This window comes from Fundulus heteroclitus, chromosome 17 (genome assembly GCF_011125445.2).
Source record: "Fundulus heteroclitus isolate FHET01 chromosome 17, MU-UCD_Fhet_4.1, whole genome shotgun sequence".
In the NCBI taxonomy this organism is placed as follows: Eukaryota; Metazoa; Chordata; class Actinopteri; order Cyprinodontiformes; family Fundulidae; genus Fundulus; species Fundulus heteroclitus.
The window spans coordinates 4,772,123-4,795,007 of record NC_046377.1 but is presented as its reverse complement, the minus strand read 5'-3'; the positions used below and the strand labels follow the sequence as shown (position 1 = coordinate 4,795,007).

The following is a 22,885-nucleotide window of genomic DNA, read 5'->3' as shown; positions in this document are numbered from 1 at the left end:
GGAAGACCTTGCAGATGGGAGAATTAACAGGAAATGTGGCGTCAGGGATCAAAGATTTCACGGCCAATAATGGTGGCTGGCTAATATGCCACTTTAGACTCTGAGCAATTTTAACAATTTAATAAATGCCTCTAAGTCAAATTTTTCTAAATTGTTTTTGCTTCTTCTCTGTGGTTGCCACTTCACCATCATAAAAAAAAAAAAAAAAAACAGATGACCCATAATAATCCACAGTAATCCCTGGTCCAGGTAAACCTTGGACCAGGGTGCTGCACAAGGGCACAGCTCTAAGCAATGTTGCCTTTCAGGAAGATGGTCCTGGGTTTCAATCCAGACCTGGAGTCTACTTTTGGACGGGCTATGCATGCTTTTCCTGTGCGTGCATGGATTCTTGCCAGGTATGTCTGCTTCCTCCCACAGTCCAAAAACATGAATGTTAGGTTAAAATGCATACACGGTTGCCTGTCCTGCATGTTTCTTTGATGCCTGGTTATGGACTAACAACCTATGAAGAGCGTACCGCACATCTTGTCCAGTGACCTCAAAATACTCATAATGCAAAAGAAAACCATCGCACATAACTTCAGCTGACATCAAAACACTCACTACAGGATGCAGCCCAGCTGTTTAATGATGCACCATGGGAAGGTACTTGGAGAGAAACAGGGTGCATGATTGCCAGAGGAAAGTTGTTATTATGCCAAGCCGTGCAGAGACAAATCTACCCCACAGGGACTTAAAAATATATGTTTTTTCACTTCCCGCTCCTAAAGAAAACCTACCAACAATACTATGTGGTATATCGCATTCTAAATTATTCACAAATCCTTGCAGCATACCCTCATGTCACTCAGACATTTTGCAGCACCGAAATATGAGCTGGTTCAAACTGTAAATAACAAGGGGTAAAAAGAACAAAGAAAGTGCAAGCACACTTCCTGATAACGCTGATGCATTCACCTTTTGTTTACAGTGTGAAAAAAGGGTTTTGTTAACCTTTTTTTACAACTAGCAATTACGTATTAACATTACATATCAGTACATATCGAAAATACACATTGAGCAAAACAGTATAGCATTTTCCCTGAGGATATCAGTTCATTTGTTTCATCCTCAGACTGAGTAGACCAAACAATTCATGGAAGAGGAGCAGCCCCTGCCACATCTCCACTGCTTCCTCAGCAATGTCTGTCCACCAGCCCGTGTCCCGTCTCCACGGCAACAAACAGCTGCCCAGTTGTGCATTAGAGGATTGCACAACTTCCAATGCTGATTCCAGCTCAGATATTCACCGCAGAACAATGGTAAAGGTTGTCCAGGAGACTCGCAGCTTTGTCGTCTGTGCTGACAGATGCTGACTTCAGCACTGCTGGTCCAGTCAATCGACCATGGAGAAATGGCTATGGGGCTGGACATACATAAAATACTTATAGCTTAAGGTTCTAAAAGTAAAAGTTGCTCAGAGGACAAACATTTGCTGTAAAATTCAGGAGTGTAGTTATTTCAAACCTGTTCACCTCTAAACTGTTCTCAGCCAATAGCTCTGCTGCCCAGCCTTCGTCTTCAAACACGCAAACGTACAATAAACTTCTGGCTTCACGCTGCTGCTGTTTGTTGTGTGTTCAAAAGGATGGCTACTCGGGAGGCCTGTGATGTTTCACAGAGGAGGATGTACATAACTGCGATTGTCTGCTTGTGTTTGTACTCTGAAAACCTCTGAACCCTTCACCTACTGCTCCGACAGTCACTTGAACAAGCCGTGCAGTCTCAGCTAAGACTGAGCCACGTCGCGCATGTCAGTTTGCGTGAGGGCTGGATGGCTTTGTATTGACATAATCAACAAGACCAACATGAGTACCTGAGTTACTGATTACACGTGATTTTATAACTCAAAGATAAGGCTTGGGCTTTAAGCAAAGAACCCTGCTAGTTACGACAAGCAATCAGCTGGGATCCTTCATACTGGACCATCATCACTTAAGGTAAATACCCCCACTATTTTTCTATCTTTTTCTCCCTATACTATTATTAGGATGTGCTGTTTTGTAAATAATCTGTATCTTACTAATGTGTGCACAATGTAAAGAATTTTTAGAAATTGTTTTTTTAAACTCTTTCCCTGAACCCAATAGACAATGTAATGTATCAATAAAACAATACAATAATTCTACAAGTCCTAAAAGACACATTAAGATAATGATATGAAAGGCATTAAAGAAAAAAGATTTGTCTTTTAAAAGCTTTGTAAAGAGAATCCAGCTTCAAGTTAAATCAATTGTTTCAATTGGTAACAATTGAATTAAGTTTACCCAACATCATTTATTTATGATGGTTTAACTTGACAACTTATAAACTAATTAGGTTGGATCAACTTAATTCAATTGCTTGTTACCAATTGAAGCAATTAATTAGAGGGCTGAGCATCTGTTAAAATAAAACAGCTACAACATTTTCTCCAATGTCTGCAGAGTTCGGAAATAAGATAATGGGTCTCTCATTTTAATTTTATGACTTTTGAATAACATGGTATGATTGGGAAAGTGTTGTTTTACAGCTGTTTTTAGAGAAAAGAATAATTAAAAATGTTGCTGTCTTTGCAGGGCATTTGGTTTTTTTTCTCCTTTTCCCTCTCCAGTTGAACAAGCGGCAGCATCATGAGTGTAGAGTCCAAAAAAACACGTGAGGCATGTTGCTCCAAGCTCAAGGTCGGTGCCCTACCTTTTCCATGTATTACCACATTTTGGACTTTTAATGTTGCAAAAAAAAGAAAAAAAGATTTGAATATGAAACCTTTGCAAATAAATAAATAAATACTTGTTCATTACAATTTAAAGATGGATATCTATTTGAGTATAACTAATGAAACACATATCAAATATTTTCTTTTCAGAAGAAAAGATATGATGGAGTTGATTTTTAAGATTTTTAAGATTTATACTGCACTGTCGCTGTGATTTGCGTTTGTGCCACACAAGAGTGTTTAAGTAGCCCTATCTATCAATATGTTTTCAGAGTTTCTTATGACATGTACCACTGTTCGTGTACACACTGTATTGCATGGTGAACATAACTAAACTGGCCTAAGCAGTCGGGCATTCATTTCCAAATGAGAAGAACTTGTTTTTTTGTTATTAGCAGCATGCTAAACGTTAGCTAAACATCTGTGATTATCTGGCTTATTCCTGAGTTAATTATGTACTACTGCGTGCTGCAAATCCCAAGAAATTATTGCTCCTGGTGCCACAAATAAAGCCAGTCTGGACCGTGATTTGAACTAATAAAAATTCAATGAGATAGCTTTGTAAACAACTCATAAATCTCCTTTCATTTATTAAACATGAATTGGGCTAAGGCCAAATCTGTAGATTCATTTTGGGTCAAGACAAAGTAAACACAACTTTTTCTACATGATCCTGTGACCTAACATGAAATCAGATGCTCATGCTACATGGCTTACATATCTCTTTCGAGGTTTCAATCAATATACACTCATTGCCTTCAATCATATAAAGGAAAAGCTTTGTAAACCAAAAACCTTTTTAACTGGGCAGAAAAGGAGTTGCTGAAAGTTTAGGAGATTCATCAATTATGGATGTCTCCTGAAGATGTGTCAGAATCTCTGAGATCCCAGTTATTGTGTATTTTAGAAACGTGAACTAATTGTTGCTCATTGCTAGAAATTCCCCAGTTGTTACCAAATAGTAATAGCCATTTAAAGACAAGAAGTTCTCAATGATTGCTGAAAAAATCTGAGGGCACCCTCTGAATAGCAGGGACCAATAACTAACAATAATAATGCCATTCTCAAACAGCTGCCAACATGAATGTGGCTGTCTGTGCAGATTCAAGGTAGAGTGATAAATATATGAATTCAATCTTCTCAGCTAGCAGGACCACAGCATGCATGCACAAATCATGGCAAACTTATTGCAACAGCTTTTATGAACGCTAGAACATGATGAATCAGTTATACTGGACCTAATCAGTGAAATTATCTTCAATATTTTAATCACAAGTTAAGCTATTTCCAATTCCCATCTCAGTGCGAGCATGTGCGTGGGAGTAGGTGTGTGTATCTGGGTAAAGGTTGCAGGATTTCTCGAATGGCAGTTTGTCAACCTTTTGTCAGTCTGGTCTTGTAACAGGATGGCGGTAGACCTTGAGGTGCCTGTAAGGCCATGCACTCTGTGCCCAGTGGTGTTACAACTCATGCAGTATAGAGGAAAGCGTATATGGAGAAAAGTGTGATGTTTGTATCCTATAACATCTAGTCCCAGTCCAGAAGAGATATCTTGTCTAATTGTGTGAAGAATCTGGCAAGTTAAACAAAAAATGTTTAGAAGACATACAAAAAAGAAGAAAACTCACGTGGAATGATCTAGTAATTCTGCCTCTTTCAGCCACCTATTTACTGGCTACCACTTGCCAATTATTTATCCTTCTTCTCTATTTCAGTGCTGTTCATACTGTTCATATTGCTATATTGTATATACTGTCTACCAAATCTACTTACCTCACCCACAAAACACCCCATATAATTCTCATTTATTCAAGCATTCCCATGCCCCTGCAATCATCACACTATGCTCACTGGCCGATCGAAACAACATTGGCAATACAGAGAAGCAGACAGAGGAATGATTGAGGAGGATCGAGAAGTCAGGACTTCCAGGGAAATTTAAGGCATGGCTCTATCAATATGGGCTGTTGCCAAGGCTCACATGGTTACTGACTGTGTATGAGGCCCCTATGACAAGCGTGGAAGGGATGGAGAGGAAAGTCAACAAGTATCTCCGGAAGTGGCTGGGAATTCCTCCAAACTTCACGTCAGTAGGCCTGTATATAAGATCAGGACAACTCCAACTTCCTCTGACATCCATGGTGGAGGAGTTTAAAATTGCCAAGTGCAGAGCCGTCATGACCTACAGAGACTCCCACGATGACCAAGTTAGACATGCAGGGATCGTCACAAGATCCGGCCGCAAGTGGGGAGCTGAGTCAACGGTCGCACAGGCGGAAAGTATGCTGAAGATCCGTGACATCATTGGGGCACCATGCACAGGAAGGCAGGGTCTTGGAACATCCCATTTTCAACAGTGGAGTAAGGCCGGAACCAGGGACAGAAGAGCAATGATTCAGGAGGAGATTAGAAGTATGGAGGAGGAAGGGCGAAGGTCAAAGGCTGTGGCGCTGTCTTCCCAAGGAGCCTGGACCAAGTGGGACCTCCCCAAGCATAAGATTACTTGGGCAGAGCTGTGGAGGCTGGAGCCGTTTCGTATTTCCTTCTTACTGCGATCAGTGTATGACACACTCCCGACCCCAGCAAATTTACATAGGTGGGGACTTTCTGAGAGCCCACTGTGCAGGCTCTGCAGGGAGAAAGGGACCATGGCGCATATCCTGTCTGGGTGTAAAATTGCACTTGCCCAAGGAAGATACAGGTGGCGCCATGACAAGGTGCTCATGACACTTGCTAATACCTTAGAGCAGGAGAGGAAGAAGAAACGGCAAAAACATCCAAAGGTAACATCAATCCAATTTGTAAGGGAAGGGGAAAAGCCACCAACCACAGTTACAGCAAAACCTAGTCTACTGCAAAAGGCCCAATCCTGGGAAATGAAGGTTGACCTGGGGGGAAGGTTGAAGTTCCCACAGTTTGTCCAGACATCCCTGAGGCCAGATGTGGTACTGTGGTCGGAAGAAGCGAAGAAGATCATCCTTATTGAACTAACAGTCCCATGGGAAGAGGGGTGTGAACATGCCTTTGAAAGGAAAAGTGGGAAGTATCAAGACCTTCTAAATGAGTGCAGAGAGAAGGGATGGCAGTCATGGTTGTTCCCAGTCGAGGTCGGTTGTCGAGGGTTCCCTGCCCAGTCGGTATGGAGAATGTTCACAGCCATTGGGCTGGGAGGGAGGGAAAGAAAGGTTGCAGTTCGCAGGATGGGGGAGGCAGCGGAAAAGGCCTCATGTTGGTTATGGAGTAGGAGGGAGGAGGTTAGCTGGAAGCCAGGAGGAAGAGATGGGCAGTGACTTGGCCATCACTGCCGACCCACCACCAGGAGGCTGTTGTGGTTCAGGGTCGAAACAGCCAGTGAACGGTGGATGCCACCTGATGACATTGATTCCTCCTGGCCAAGGCTACATTCACTCAGGGTGAATGAAGGAGAAGCTTCTTCGGATGTATGTGTATTATTATTTGTGTATGTGTGCTTGTGCACTGTACAGCACTCCCATCTCCAACATACATACCAATAACAATGAAAATGATAAAAAAATGAACTGCATCCTTTGCACTCTGCTCATTGCACCATTGTCACTGTCATTGTACAAGCCAGTCAATTTCTTTACATGTGTACACACACCTGGCAAATAAAGCTGATTCTGAAAACCTTATCTTAACATGACTGATGCCATTTGACAACATATCCATAAGGCTCAAACACAAAACATAAAAAAAAATTGAGTTTAGGATTGTTACTAGTTCTATACTTAGCTGGACGCTTGGCCAATGCTTTCCTATACCCTGCCACTTTTTTACTTTCCAGAATTGTGTGAACACATTTCTCTTTTGCAAGCTGAAGGGGAAATACCTGATATTATCTTTAGTGTGTGTTTATGGGTGATCCTTTCTTAAGAAAGACCAGTGAAAGAGTAACCAGAGTTAACCTAGATGTTTCGTCTTCAAGAGATAGAATCAACTGGGTTCAAAGAGCAAAAATTTAAAGAACAAAAAGATGACCCATTTTCCAGCTCCTTTCCTTTCAAACTCTGGCAAAGGGGAAAGCTTCAATAGACCAGCAGAGGAAGACGAGACAGAAATACTTATTTTCCCACAATTATGGTCCAAAATTAATTTTATTGCAACAGGGTTTGCTTTTTTAACTCTACAGTCCTGGTCACTACAAGGTTTTTGATAGGATCCTAAGAAATGGTAATTTGCTCGAAGTGCTGTAATCATCCAAGATGTCTCACCTAATTTAATCAAAGCAACACATCTCACCTATTAATCTAACTTGTGTGTGCTCCTGCAGCTATTTCTGGTCTCCTTGGCATTTGTGTATTTTGCCAAAGCTTTTGGTGGATCATACATGAAGAGCTCCATCACCCAGATTGAGAGACGTTTCGACATTCCCAGCTCTCTGATTGGGGTCATCGATGGCAGCTTTGAAATGGGTTTGTGAAGCAAAGATATTCTATTTTTAAAATAGTAGCTAACTAATGGAACTACTTCTTTCAGACAATGATTGTCGACATTTTTCCTTCACAGGGAACTTGTTGGTAATCGCCTTTGTGAGCTACTTTGGTGCAAAGCTCCATCGCCCCAGGCTGATTGGTATTGGCTGTTTGATCATGGCCACCGGATGCTTTATTAGTGCGCTGCCACACTTCTTACAGGGACTGTTAGTATACAACATTTCTATTATCCTTACATCTTTTTAAAAGTCATCTGTAATGCCAGTGGTCTGTCAAGCAACGGTACAATACATCAACAAGTAACACAAGTTATTTGTAACAGTGGAGCAACTGTGGTTGTATCCTTCTTTAGTATTGTCTTTGTCTTTGCATTGTCTCCGTACTGAAATGTGCTTTATAACAATTTCCATTGCCTATTGCTTGTAGACTTAATTATTATGACACAAAATGAGATAAGGTGCAGTCACATATTTTAAAATCTTCTACGGAATATGTGACAATGTTCTCAACTTTTTTCTAGGTACAAATATGAGACCAGTATGTCCCACAACACTCAAGTCAACATCACTGAAAACATCCTGCCCTGCTTGTCCAACCACAGCCTGAGCGAGAAGGATGATGACATCCCTGATGTAGCAGCCGTGAAAGGTAGCTGCTATTTGGTTTGGACGTTCATCCTCCTGATGTGCACTTGATGTTCCATCCTAAATTAGCCACAAAAAAAATTAAGTTTAGTCTTCTTCTCCTCAGCTTGCGAAAAGGCAGCAGGCTCCTCCATGTGGATCTACGTTTTCCTGGGAAACATGCTGCGTGGCGTTGGAGAGACTCCTATCATGCCGTTGGGAATATCCTATCTGGATGACTTTTCTAGACACGAGAACACTCCTTTCTACTTGGGTTTGTTGTTGTTGTATGCTGCATGCTTTGGCTCTGCATTTTGTAAACTATACGATCATATTCAAGCTTTCCAATTTTTCTGGAGCTTTGAGACGTCATTGTACATCTTTACAGCCAACTTTTAGCTTCTACTCAACCTTCTTTCATTTTGGTTAGTTCATGTAGGATGCAATTCCTGTTATATGTTGATGTCTTCTGCGTTTAAACAAAGCACTGAAATATCATATTTTAATGCATAGTTTCCTCTTCCTCTTTTCTGTGCCAGCCATCATCCATACAACAGGAATCTTAGGCCCTATGTTTGGGTTCATGATGGGGTCCTTTCTTGCCAAGATCTACGTGGACATTGGATTTGTCGATTTAGGTATGAGGCATATCACTCAGGAAAAGGAGACAGATCTAAACAAACATTTCAAAGTAAACTGGTTTACCGCTGTTTACATTTGAGCAATTCAAAGATCAAGACCCACTTCATTTGTTTCAGCTAGAAAATGGATAAACATAACCTGGCCAGCCAGATTGATAATGTGTAGCACTGTCTGTTCTGCGCATTATCAATCTGGGTCAGCTCCTGTCGAATCCGTTGGGGGAAAGGAGGACCATTCAGCAGAACTTTCTGAGCTGATTGGGTAAAGCGAAACCTAGTGCCTGCCTACCAAGGATTGGTGTTAGCCAATCTGTGTTTATTTTGGTTCAGCTGTGGGCTCGGCAGCTCTTGCTTTCATCACAGCTGTATGTCCTGTCATAAACCATAATACTGCAATCTGATTGGCCGGACCCTTTTGGATCAGTCTCCAACGGTTGAGGCAAGAGTGTGACAAGATGGATTCTCATGTGTTTGTGAACACACAAATACTGCGAGAATTCAGCTTGCAGGCAAGGTGAGGATTAACTAACTGTAGTGTTCAGTGAGTAGAATCTCTACTATAAGCAACACAAGTCACTAACAATGTGTTTATTAAATATTGCATATTCATAAGATAGGCTGTTAGAGGCCTCTTTTGCTCACTGGCAATGTGTTTATTAGCATTTTATGCATTTAAACTATAGCACCATCTACATCTTTACTGATTTCTCATCAGTTCGTAGCTTTGCAGCTTTGATCTTTTTGTACCAGCGTGTTTAGGTAAGAAAATTAACCATCTTCCACTGGATATTTAAGTCGGCCTTCTGTGTGCTAGGAACCTGCTTTTAAAAATAAATATTTTAAGTGAAGGGAAGGCAACACCAGTCTATTTATGTAGCAGCCCACACGCACAAGGAAATCTACAATGATTTAAAAGACATCCAACCAAAGATATTACAAAGTATTGGCTTTACATAGGATAATCTTCGTGCAGTTTTGATGTTAGGAATGTAAGATTTGATCATGCATCTCCATAAGTCATGAATAATAAGCTATGGGTGAGTGCTTATTTTTAGAAATTGTTTTTGTACGACAGCTAAATATCTACAGCTTGGCAAAACATTTCAACATGGTACGAATTAAAAGTGTGAACCTTCAAAGTGGTCTGATTCCAACTGAGCGTTTATTATGCTATTAATTAATATAAATTGCCCACCCCACCCCCACTCACCCCAAGTTTGCTAAGCTAATACTGAAATTAAGATAAAGATGTCAAAAATAGAGACAAGCGGTACAATGACCATTTTTGGTTTCTAGGCTAGTGTTGGAGAGAAACGTTTCAAATAAGATTGGATATTTAAGGTGTTGTTCCATTTGTTCAGTTTTAGTCTGGAGATCTGTGAATTCCAGCTTCCTCATCCAATAGGAACACAAAGAAAACGTTCATCTTTATCACCCAACAGTCATCCTTCTCTTTATCCCCCAGACACCATCACCATCACCTACAAGGACTCTCGCTGGGTGGGAGCCTGGTGGCTTGGCTTCATCGCGGCTGGCGCAGTGATTCTGCTGTCCAGCATCCCGTTCTTTTTCCTGCCCAAGTCTTTGCCTAAACAGGGAGAGGAAGACGGCAGCGACAAAAGCACAGAGCTGGCCACTGGCCCAGAACAGGAGGGTTTCCTGCCAGATGAAACCCAGGATGGTGATGAGAAAGAGAAGACAGTCACGTTTAGGGAAATGGTGAAAGGTAACTCAGTATTTAGATGTGCAAATAATCTATTTGGCAAAAGTACATTCACAAGTGATTACAACTATCTGATTTGATGCTTTGTCGTTTACCAGATTTTATTCCTTCGCTGAGAAGACTGTTCAGGAACAGCATCTACTCAATGATGATTCTCACCTACCTGGTTGTAGTCAATGGCTTCATTGGCATGATCACCTTCAAACCTAAATTCATGGAACAGATCTATGGCCAGGCAGCATCCAGGGCCATTTTTCTCATAGGTACGCTGCCCACCCCACCCCCACTCACCCCGAGTTTGCTACAACCGAAACAATGATGTTGTTACAGGGAAGTGTGATTGTGTGTGATGAAACCGACTCAAGAATGTAGGCACTTAATGACCCCCTGTGAAATTTTCCTTTGTTCAAGTGTTTGTCGAGTCTAGAAGCTAAATTTAACATTTAATAATCAAGTTATTATCCAACTGTGTCAACCTTTTTGTTTAACTTTGGAATTTTAAGTATTCATTCTCCCAGTCTAATGAACTATCCGCACATCTCGCCACTCAGGCATTATGAACCTGCCTGCGGTCGCTCTGGGTATCATCACTGGCGGTGTTGTGCTGAAACGTTTCAACCTTGGTATTGTTGGAGCGGCCAGAGTGTCCTTTGCTGCATCTCTAGGATCCTTTTCTCTGCTTCTCCTGCAGGGTTTTTTCCACTGTGACAATGCAGAGGTTGCTGGTTTGACTGTTGCATATCAAGGGTGAGTGCTGCACACACGCACAGAAACAACACTTTTTGTTTTTCAATATTTAGACTTCATTATCATCAATGAATATCGTTACAAATTCCACATGCCTGCTTTGCTCCAGATATCAACAAGTATCCTACGATCCCTCGACGCTGTTGGCCCCGTGCAACACGGGCTGCTCCTGCTCACTGAAGCACTGGGATCCAGTGTGTACCTATAATGGCATAACATATGCCTCCCCCTGCCTGGCTGGATGTCAGACCTCCACCGGAACAGGAAAAGCAATGGTGAGTTTTTACCATTGGTTAAAAATAGATTAGAATCATTCTTTATTGTCCCAGAGTGGGGAAATTCAGGTGTACCAGCAGCATGTAAGGGAAATGTTTACAACAGAAGAAAAAAAAAATACTGTTCAGTTATTTAAAAGGCATACTCTGATTAAATGAAATGGGTGATTTGAAGATGTACAGAATGTGCATGTATAATTATCTGTGGCGTCTCTGCATTTGGGGCCAGTGGGTCCAGGCCCCACCAGATGTTGCGGTGGAGCTCTATGTTCGCAACAATCAGTGGGACATGATGTTCTTTATAGAGTATTATTATAAGAAAAGACCGATTCCCTTACCAATAAAATTCTGTTATAAACATTTATGTCTATATATCTAAGTCCACCAGAAAACTGACAAGCTCAGTAGACTAAATCCTCTTGAAGCGCCTTGATATTGAGGCTGGCCAACCAACGTTTGTTTAAATAATGAACATCTGAAATCCCAGTGAGCATGCTCAACACGCTCTCAGTAGACAGCTGTGGGGCGCAAATTCTACGGCTCCAAGCCATAGTTTTTCTTGGACAGATCGTCCAATAAAAATACTGGAATTGCACACGTTACGTTTACGTTCTGCCGGATGGTGTGCGACCATCTAGGCAAGGCAAATCTATTTGTATAGCACATTTCAGTACGAGGACAATGCAAAGTGCTTTACATTATTAAAACATTGGAAAATAAAAACAGAATAAAAGCAAGTAAAAAACAGGTGGAATAAAATGTAAAACTAAACGCAAATATTGATCTTGTGTTGATTGTCCTTGCTGTCTCATTGAAGGATAGATGTGAATCTTTTCTGTTCAATAAATGAACATTATGAGTGACCCTTTATTTGTAATGTTATGTATCAAAATTAAATGACGTTAAGCTTATATAAAATTGCATTTCTGGTGTGTTGGTTTATGCTTATTTATCTGTTTAATTTAAAATCAAAGTCAGGTTGTATGCATCACAAAATAAAATAAAAAATAGTTGCTCCTAATAGGTGTTGAGTTTTTGTTCTCCACTTAACTTATCATGCCAGAGACTGCACTGATAATTATGGATAAAAAAACAGCAACGAAATACTTAAGGTTGGTTCATACGGCAGGGTTTTAAAATAATCGGCCTATTTTCAAAGCCTGAGAGACACCACATTCAACAATAAAAGATCTGCAGCTAGAACAGGTTTGCTCGGACAGTGCGTACCGTATCCATTCAGACGGCAAACACAACACACCACACACGAACAGATTTCACTCAGGATCATTCAGATGTCAGACAGGAAATCTTGCGAAAAGATCAAACGTGCGTTAAGAGTAAATAAACATGGACGATGAGGAAGAACAATGGCGATAGTTTATGGACTGAATTTAACAGAGAAAAAGCATAACAAAAAGAAAAGGCGTTGGTTAAAGGAGTGGAGACAGCACGAAAGGGGCTCTACGTTTGCTCCACTATAATATAAAGGTGAGCTGATTTTTTGTTTTTTTCTCAGGGTTTGCCTCACCATGCTTTCTGATTGGCTAGGCAAGGCAAGGCAAGGCAAATTTATTTATATAGCACAATTCAGTACAAGACAATACAAAGTGCTTTACATGATTAAGATATAGCAAAATAATAAAATGTAGATAGAAAATAGAATGAAAGCAAGTAGGGATAGAATGTAGTAACAAAAAAGAACATTAAAAACAGTAAAACTGTTTAACTAGAACAGTCAAAGGCAATTTTAAACCAATGTGTTTTTAATCTTGATTTAAAGGAACTCAGGCTTTCTGCACTTTTACAGTTTTCTGGAAGTTTGTTCCAGATAAGTGGAGCATAGGAACTAAATGCTGCTTCTCCGTGTTTAGTTCTGGTTCTAGGTTTGCAGAGGCTGGAGCCAGAAGACCTGAGTGGTCTGGAGGGTTGATACGCTCAGTGTTGTATAAAGTACTGAAATCTCAGAGTCAAGTAAAAGTATAGGTACCTCTACAAAATATGACTTTGGTAAAAGTCCAAGTCACTGACTGAAATGTTACTTGAGTTAAAGTCTTAAAGTATCTGAAACGTCTTGTACTTAAGTATGAAAATTACTGTAAAAAAAGATGTACTCAAGCAATGTAATGAAAACTATAATTAAAATGTAAAACAAAGCAAATGCGATTTGAATGACATTTTTTACATTTTGGTAAACTTTGAAGGTCAAATTCACTTAAAATAATATATACAACCAAGTGCAGGAGAAATTTAGACCAAGTTTAGACAGAAAATACAACCTTTTTGTAAGCTTTCAGTTTTTCTTCTTCAAGTAAGGTCAGTGCTATACAAATTGTGTGCGTCTCTCTCCCTCTTTTTTTTTTTTTTTTTTGTAATGAGTAACTAAACCAAACATTGAAAATGTATCGGAGTAAAAGTATGCAATTAAGTTCGAAAATATAGTGAAGTAAAAGTGAAAGTTATCAAAAGAATTTATACTCGAGGAAAGTATAAAGTACTCCAAAATATACTTAAGTACAGTAGTGAAGTATTTATACTTTGTTACTATACAACACTGGATACGCTGATAATAAGTCTGTGATGTATTTAGGTGCTAAGCCATTTAGGGATTTATAGACTAACAGAAGGATTTTAAAGTCTATTCTCTGAGATACTGGGAGCCAGTGTAAGGACTTTAGAACTGGGGTGATGTTCTCTACTTTCTTAGTCTTAGTGAGGATGCGGGCAGCAGCGTTCTGAATCAGCTGCAGCTGTCTGATCCACTTTTTAGGAAGACCTGTGAAAACACCGTTGCAGTAATCAATTCTACTAAAAATAAACGCATGGATTAGTTTTTCCAGATCCTGCTGAGACATTAGTCCTTTAATCCTTGAAATGTTCCTCAGGTGATAGAAAGCCGACCTTGTAACTGTTTAGATGCTTTTGAAGGTTCAGGTCTGAGTCCATCACTACTCCCAGATTTCGGGCCTGATCAGTGGTAGCTGAAGCGACTGAAGCTGTGTGCTAACTTTTGATCTTTCCTCTATTGGTCCAAATATTATTACTTCAGTTTTGTTTTTATTCAGTTGAAGAAAATTTTGGCACATCCACGTATTGATTTCTTCTAGGCATTTACTCAGTGCTTGAATGGGTTCATAGTCACCTGGTGACATGGTGATGTAGAGCTGTGTGTCATCACATTCAACAGGCCTCATGGTCATTTGTCCTCAGGGGACCCCACACATGCTAGGATTATCAGGGCAAGACAATCCAAATGTTGAATATCCCCAATTTGAGGTTGGAGCGGTCTCAGTGTTCCACTGAGTGGGCCCGATCACTCTTAACACACTACACATGGCAGGAATATATTTTAAGATTATTTTAAGAGTCACGTCGATAATCGGCGCCTGTCAGAAAGGGCAGATCGGGGCAAAAATCGGGCTAAAAACCCTGCTGTGTGATCCAGTCTTTACAAAAAGAGTTTTTTTAATTGCAAAAAACTTTGCAATTAAAAGCAGGGGATGTAAATAAGTTAATAAGCTTGTTGGGAGCTGGAATAGTTATAAAGTCTAAGAGCTGCTGGGCAGAAGGATCTGTGACAGTGCACCTTTGTGCATTTAGGATGCAAAGGTCTGTCACTGTAGGAGCTGTATAGCTCAGCAGCAGCTTCCTACATGGGGTGGGAGACATTGTCCAACAATGTTGTTAGCTTTGCCAGGGTCATTCTGTCTCCCACCACTTGCACTGGATCGAGGGCTTCCTCTGAGCAGTAGATGAGCTGCTCATCCAACAAACAGCTCCATAGATGAGGGCTGATGCCACCATGGAGTCCAAAAGGTGCCCCCTGCACTCCAAACGATCAGGTAGAGTTTGCTCTGACCCTTCCTGTAAAAAGCATTAAGGTTGGGACTCCAGTCCAGCCGAACAGCCAGGTTCTCGCAAGAGTCCACTATCTCGACGTCATTTCCCTTGATGCTCACTGCAAATAGTTTGTATTTGCCATCAGTGCAAATGAAGTATTATTTCTCTTCATTCAACCAAAATAAATCCATACAGACAACACAGTGACAATAATTTTATTCTATACGTTAAAAGTTTAAGATTTCTAAAATGCGATATGGCTGAAGATAGCACAAATTGAAGGTAAATGTCGTTTCACATCAGAACCTCGTCTTCTTGTTCTTCAGGTGTTTCATAACTGTACCTGTGTTGGGGCCCTAATGACTCCTGCTGCAAACATGTCTGCCGTGCTGGGCCAGTGTCCGAGGAAGAGTGATTGTGATTTTAAATTTAAAATCTACATGGCTTTGACAGTGATGGGAGCCTTCATCTCTGCCTGTGGGGGCACGCCGGGATATATTGTACTGCTCAGGTAAGATTCACCTACATCAGAAATAATGCTCAGAAAGTTTAGGCTTTCTTATTTACACCAGTCAGGCAAAATGCCATTGGCACTGATAAATAAATAATAAAGCCGATTACATTTCCATTGTAGCACTTGTTAGTGGGCTGGATTGCAGAAAGTGAACAGTTGACAGGGGGGCAGCTTCCATGCATTGTGCCATAGTTGGGATGCACTCTGTACCTGGGCACAGCTTAACATTTCTCTTTAAATGAGAGGCACTTCTTGCAGGTCAGTGGGGTTCTGGGCTCTGTATGGGGCATTTGTAAATCACACTGGCTATGAGAAGATTTGTTATTATCTATATTTCCTTAGTACCTTGACTGCAGCTGAAATAGTGGGGCCATCGCAGAGGAGCCGATATAACTTTTAAATTCTTTGTGTCCTTGAAAAGTGTGGGATTGGTTATTGCAATTGTGGGAGATGAGCCTTCATTAATCCGGTCTGCTTCAGGATGTCTAAAATGTATATGCTTCACCCTTTTCAGCTCAGCAATCTATCTTGTGCCTGCATTCCACTTTCTCTGTATTTCTCAGTCTGACTGCATTCTCATCCTGAATCAAAAATTTAATTAGTTGTTTTTACACTATAGTAACAGTATAATTAACAGACTTATCAAAACTACAAAAACAATCAAAATGTAACTTCCACAGTATTGCAGCAGTGTGGCTGCAAGATCGGCCTTGTCCTGCGACAGTTGTTGAAACTAAAATCTAGACTCAGTGATGTGGGACTTTAAGGCTTTGGCTGGGCTCTATGTCTGCTTTAAGGGAGATAAGATTGTGCCCCTCTTCTTTTAACAAAACGCAACCAACTTTATTGCTGTGCAGATGCTGATACACCTCAGAGCTTTTCAGGTTGTTCGTTGCGTCACCATCTAAAGCGATCGAGTTGATGCCGTAGCTGAATATACTAGATTAGGTTATCTGCAGCCACTTTTTCAGGTCATCCATTACTAACAGTAGGCAGCGGTATGACTGTATTGCCACGTTTGAGCTTTGACAGCTGGTGTTTCCACATATTTTATGTCCAACATGCTTGAAGAAATAAGATTAGTGTCTTCTGTTAGCGTGAAAGCAAACCTCGGATTCCGGTTTGCGGCGGAAGTTGCGGTTAAAATTCGGGCAAGGCATCATGGGGGCCAGGGATAAGGTGGATATAATTCTAATCATAGACATTATACAGGTAGACGTCCCATGGACTGGCTCTGCCTATTGGAGCTGACGTTTCAGCGCGGGCGCAATTTTGGATGGGTCTCTTGACTTCAATGCATTTATTTGTACTGAGAAAACTGTTTGCATGACTAAAATAAATCAAAACTCCTTGAATTTTTTCCTGATTTTCACACAGTTTGGATTGTTACAAACAACAGAGATCTGGTTATGATACAGGACACTGTCACGCATGAAAAACCATGGTTTAATGCTGAAATGCGTTGTTTAAACAACATATTTCATAAGTTTATGGTGTTTAACAGACAGACATATTGATGTATAAATACCTGATTTCATACTGAAATACTTTGTTTTATGCTATTTAACAGACATCCATGTGGTATGGCATATTATTACACATATGTAAATAAATATGTGCTTTCATGCTGAAACACTTTGTTTTATGCTCTTAAACAAAGAGACATGTGGCATTACAAAATATAAAATGTATAAATAAATATATTTTATTTTTTAATAGAGGAACAAGTTGGATTGTACATTCAGATTTATTTCTCTCACACACATGTACAATCGTGAGAGTTAGTGACACTGAGGGCAGGGAGAGACAGGTATTTCTTCAGTAGCGGTTTGACCCTAAGGCTCTGGGTTTACCGTAGCTGTTTCTAGACCTAAAGTACCTTTGAAGCACCTTACAGGTTGGTCTTCCCTGACAAATTTGAATTATTTAAAATGTGACAGTGAACAAAACAACATTTCTGTCGGGCTGACAGATGTTCTGTCTCTCTACTCTCTTCCTCTGTTGGCTATTGGCTATAGGGCACCTGCCCAGCTCCTGACAGCGTCTTGATTTCAAGATTCGAAACCCTACATAAAGAGGAAGTTTAGACACAATAAATTTGCAATTTTTGTCCATCTTTTACATTTGGATCATTCTTATCTGTTGTGAAATCGCAAAGAGTGAACGGAGGTTTACAACCACATTTCTTCTTTGTGTCTTTGGGTGAACTTGGTGGAGCCTTACAATTGTGTTTTCTCTGCCACCGTTAAAGCCTAAAGTTCATATTAGAAACAGATTTTATAGTTAAACTTAAAAGTAAAAATCTGCCTAAATGGAAAAGTCAGAATACATTGAAGGGGGGCGAAAAATTTACTACCAAGTCAAATTGTTACCTTTTACTACCTTTCCCCTTTCCACGGCCTTAATTTAAGCTAATTTAATTTACTACCTTTTATTACACCATAGAAATTCCTGAATAGAGCAAATGAGTATCCAGCTCATAGTTTCCTACTCAGCCCCGTATTAGGATATATTGGGACGCCTCAGTCTAGCTGTCCTGAATAACAAGCGTCTTTCAAAACTTCGGAATCAAAAGCCACATTCCTTCTTGCAAAAGCTCCATTTAATCAGCAGTCTGCAACAGGCCATAAACGACAAATGTTGTATACACACATAGTTAAAAGAACTCCTTCAACCCATTTGTTAGAGAGCCAATGACTAGTGATATTAGTCAAAAAAGAAATTCACCAGGTCACAACGTGGTTTATTAAACTCTTTGCTCTCTGCCATTATTTAACTCTCCAGTCTTTTTCACCAATAATTGGCAACTCAGAAACATATAAAACTAAAGAAATAGAACTTGAGATCTAATACAATAGCATATTATTTTAAAACAAATGCCAATCAACATGGGGATTGTCGATAACGTACTGTGTCGTAGCCTTGGGTTCCATCAACCGTGTGGACATTACTTTAACTACCATTGACCTAACTATTGTTGCAGACTATATAAAATCTTCAATGGAAATGGTATACCCTGATGGGTGTGGCCTCTTTCCGCTGGGTGCTATGATCTACCACAAAGCTAAATTGGTTCAGGACTCTTTCACTTGTTCAAAAAGTTGACATACATTAAAGTAATAACATTAGTAGTCAACAAAGAAGAACCCGTCCAGAGAAACCCTCCAATTTATTTTTGGATTATTGAGATGCATCAGGACATTAGTAATAGTGATATAAAACTGAAGTAAGAGCTATTTCAAAATACATTTGAGTAGTTCTGTCTACATTTATTTATTTATTGTCTTCATTGCCTTAAGAACAAACCATTGTTTCATAAATTTGATGCTTTTATACTCTGATGTAATATACTATGCCGCTGTCCCACATTGTTTTAGATCCATCCAGCCAGATCTGAAGTCTTTGGCTTTAGGTATGCAGACGCTTATTGTAAGAACTCTGGGTGAGTACAAACACAGCAACAAGCACCCAATCTTGGCAAAGACACTGATGATATTTGAGGTGATGAGTGTCCTGCGTAACCTTGTTCTTCCAGGTGGGATCCCTCCCCCGATATATTTTGGAGCACTGATTGATCGGACGTGTTTGAAGTGGGGCACCAAGCAATGTGGAGGACGTGGAGCATGTAGACTTTACGATTCCAATGCATTTAGGTGAAAACAGACGTTGGCCTTGCTAGCTATAGCCCAAATGATATCACATGAAATTTGTCAAATGTGTAATAAATGTTTTTCCAACATGCTTTACTTTCAGAATGACGTTCTTGGGAATGATAACTGGACTCTACTTCCTTGCCAATGTCTTGTGGGGAGTCCTCTATGTGAAAATTGTCAAGAGAGAGAAGAAGTTAGCGCTGAGGAACCAGGCCAAAGACAATGGAGTGGACGGTAATGCGCCGAGCAAAGGACATGCTAACATCAGCATTGGTAAAAACAAAGAGGAAAACAAGGAGAGCTCTATTTAATGTGTTACAAGAAGCAGCATCGTTGTGTAAAGAAGCTGAACTCTTGTGTACTGAGTTGTGGTAAGGTACAATTTCAGCACTGTTTCATGTTTTAGCATAACTCTTTTTTTTTTTACCCCTTTCTTTTCAAATGTCATTATTGTTTATAAAGAAATAACAGTTACATGTTCTCTTTTTAGGTCATAAATCACAACTAGAGCAATTCAATTACATAAAAAGTATGTGTTCTTTGTCCAAACAGTCCATGAAATTAGCTTGATCAGAAACCTAAACCCAGCTCACTTTTAATGGAGTTCAGTTATAAACTTCTGCAAATCAACATAGTGCACAGTGAATATAAACAATATATATTTTTTAATGTTTACGCTCTTAACAGTCCAGAATTCATACTTGGCTGTTATTAGGTCAGGCGATTGAAGCTTTGTCTTCGGCTAAGGTTTTAAGGTGTGTAAGCTTACACACTATTAAAGCTGAAATGCTCACTTTGTAGGATATTGTAGCAGAAATTAGCTCAAAGTAGTTCTGACGGATCAGGGGAAAACTCCCTATACAGTGCTGTGAAAAAGTATTTGAGCCATTATAGTTTTCTTTTACCTCCGCTTTTTTGTCAAATGTAAATGTTTAAGATCATAAAACTAACCATAATATTATACAAAGATAATCTTTTTAATTAATAATGTAATTCATTAAGGGCAAAATAAATCCAAACCAACTTGACCCCATGTGAAAAGGGTATTATTGCTCTTGTTAAATAATGATAGCCTTTTCTAAGGCTTCGGGACTCCAGCCTTCGAAATAGTCTTTATCCAAATGAAGAAAAAGTGAATAATTGCTGACCCCTCCCAGGAGCGGTCTCAGTTAAAAATCAGTGTTCATGAGCAAAAAGGGCAAGCACGTGGGAGTTTATAAGCATACCACAGAAAGACCTGTCTTACATTTGCCAAAAAAACAATCCTTTGTATCCCTAAGAAATTGGAGAAACTATATGGATTGATGAGCTAAAAAAGGAACTTTGTGGATAATTGTGTCTGGCTTAAAATCAGTTTTAGAAAAAGAGCCTTGAAGCCAAGGAAGCTTAGGAAAAGATCCTGCAGTGAAGCTTAGGAAAAGATCCTGCAGTGGTGGTCTAGGGTAGCTTAAGGCTTCTGCTTCAGGATTTGTAATGGATGAAACTAGTACTCCTGGCCAGAGAATCGGGAAGGACAGTATACTATCCGACAATGATGTTATTGGCATTATTAGAACCCAATCCCATTAAGTACCCCTGCTTGCATAGCTTGTCATCTAGCTTAGCTTGGCTATGGGTGGTTATTGGAAAAAAGGTGGAAGTGCTGCCATCATGCTGTTGAAAGGCCCTTTCTTTCTACTGGCTGTTTTTTTTTGAATGACAAATTGTTATTAGACAACCTAAACTCATGTGTATCGTTGAGAAATCCCATTTGCATGGACCTCTTTTAAGCTTGGAAAAGAGACGTTCTGCTGCGATAAATGTGAAGTTCCCCCCACTTCTAGGGGATTATTTACTTTCTGTGGATTTCCTAACAGAATTTAGCAAATATTGCTATTTTTAGCTAGGTCTGTTTGTAAATTAGCCTCAAATCTACCAAGCAGCTATGAGAGTCGGGTCAGTGCAACTTGGTCAGGGCCGAAGAGCATTTTCTTCAAAAGGAAGAACTATTCTGGGAAATTTGAAACATTCTCAACCAAAATAAACTTTTGATGTTTTTTTTTTCAGTAAATCTATTTAGACAGGTCTTAGGTTGAGGGAAATACTGAAAATTACCACAGTATGTCCTAGACGTATGATTGTTCAGTTTTGTTTTGTCTCACTCAATTTTATTAAAACATTTTTCATCACCAGATGTTACCAGTCATGCTACTGGTTGTTACCTCTCACCCTAAAACATCTTTTTTTCCCACAAACTTACACAATGGAGAAAAAGTTAATAATTGTTATAGGCCTATTTCAAGAATAAAAAAGAAAACTGAAATGTGCCTCAGCAAGTCAGTGTAATTATAATGTCTTATAACGTCTTAGTTTTTGCTTTTTTTTTTTTTTTAGCTACTTCATTTCATTTTATTTACAACAAACCACACCCAAGATATTTTCTGAACTACAAGTGTTGTAAAGTTAGCTCCTGTTTGAACTGTGGATTGCAAGCCACTGGGTTGAGTGTTAAGCTTGACATTTTTGTAATTCCACTGTTAATAAGTTGAATTTATATAGCAGTTTTTTTATTTTATTATGTCATATATATATTGCTTTCCTGTCACTTATTCTGCCATTTCCACCCATAATTTTGCTTGTAAAGTTGAATATATATTAACGATAATCCTTTCATCATTTTGTATAAATTACATTCTTTTTTTTTTGCTGTTCACATTGTAAATTTCTTCTTTTAAAATATATTATTTTATTAATGAGACAACCTAGCAATTTTTAGATGTCTTTTGTCTTAATAAATAATATTTTGTCCCCTTCCAGTTTTGTCCCTGCATCATTTCTGGTCAAAGAAAACGATTTTGACAATGGATGGATGAATGAATGAATTATTTATGAGCTTTAAGTGGGTGAGCCCAGATGATAATCAACATTGTTTTCCTCTTATTTTATTTTATCTATTATATTTATTTATATTAATATTATTGATTTAAATATTATTTTACTTACATTATATTTAATACTTTTTTATTTTATTTATATATTTTTATTTTTAATCTATTTTACACATTGAGCACATTTGTTCATTGTTTTTTCACCTGAGATTGAAAAGTTATTTATTTCCATCTTGATATGCCATCTAATATTTTTTAGTGTGATGGAGCCATTATCCAAAAAAAAATGACATCATGTGCACATGGCAAAGATATGTAGCAGCATATCCATAAAAGCTACCTTATCTAGTACTGGTAGTTTTACAGGAAGTGAGAGCGTGTTTAAACCCCTGTTTTGTTGATATGTATGTGAAATTTTTATCATGCACCACAGTATCAGTGTCCAACCAGTACATAATGTTCTGTCTTGGTAAAGTTTGTGCAGTTGCAACATCTTGTTACAGTGCTTCCCGAACCAAGCCTCTACATTAAAACAACCAATCAGACAAGTGCAATTATCATTATTCTGTGTTTTACAATCAGTTTCATGAAACAGGCCACTACAACATGCCTCTAACACTGTAATAAGTTAATGAAGCTGATATAATTAGGTTTTGATGGAACTTTAACTTGAACTGTTTGAAAATCTGTGGAGGGGGTTAAGATTAGGGTGATGGCAAGGAGTCCTTCCAACCCCCATCAACAAAAATGAATTGTCAAACATAGAAATAATAAATACTTTTCAATAAAATGTAAATAATGACGCTAAATC

At 39.2% G+C, this 22,885-nt stretch overlaps 1 protein-coding gene across 1 annotated transcript; it reads left to right on the top strand.

Moving 5' to 3' along the window:
- Positions 1-1,779: 1,779 nt before the first annotated feature.
- Positions 1,780-22,002, top strand: LOC105936314 (solute carrier organic anion transporter family member 1C1). Its single transcript, XM_012877075.3, has 15 exons — positions 1,780-1,982; positions 2,601-2,705; positions 7,032-7,173; positions 7,268-7,400; positions 7,715-7,842; positions 7,945-8,091; positions 8,357-8,455; positions 9,924-10,184; positions 10,280-10,444; positions 10,733-10,928; positions 11,038-11,203; positions 15,367-15,551; positions 18,932-18,996; positions 19,090-19,207; positions 19,308-22,002. Exons 2-15 carry the CDS (start codon positions 2,655-2,657, stop codon positions 19,516-19,518), a joined length of 2,067 nt encoding a protein of 688 aa, XP_012732529.2. The 5' UTR covers positions 1,780-1,982; positions 2,601-2,654; the 3' UTR covers positions 19,519-22,002.
- The last annotated feature ends 883 nt before the right edge of the window (positions 22,003-22,885 follow it).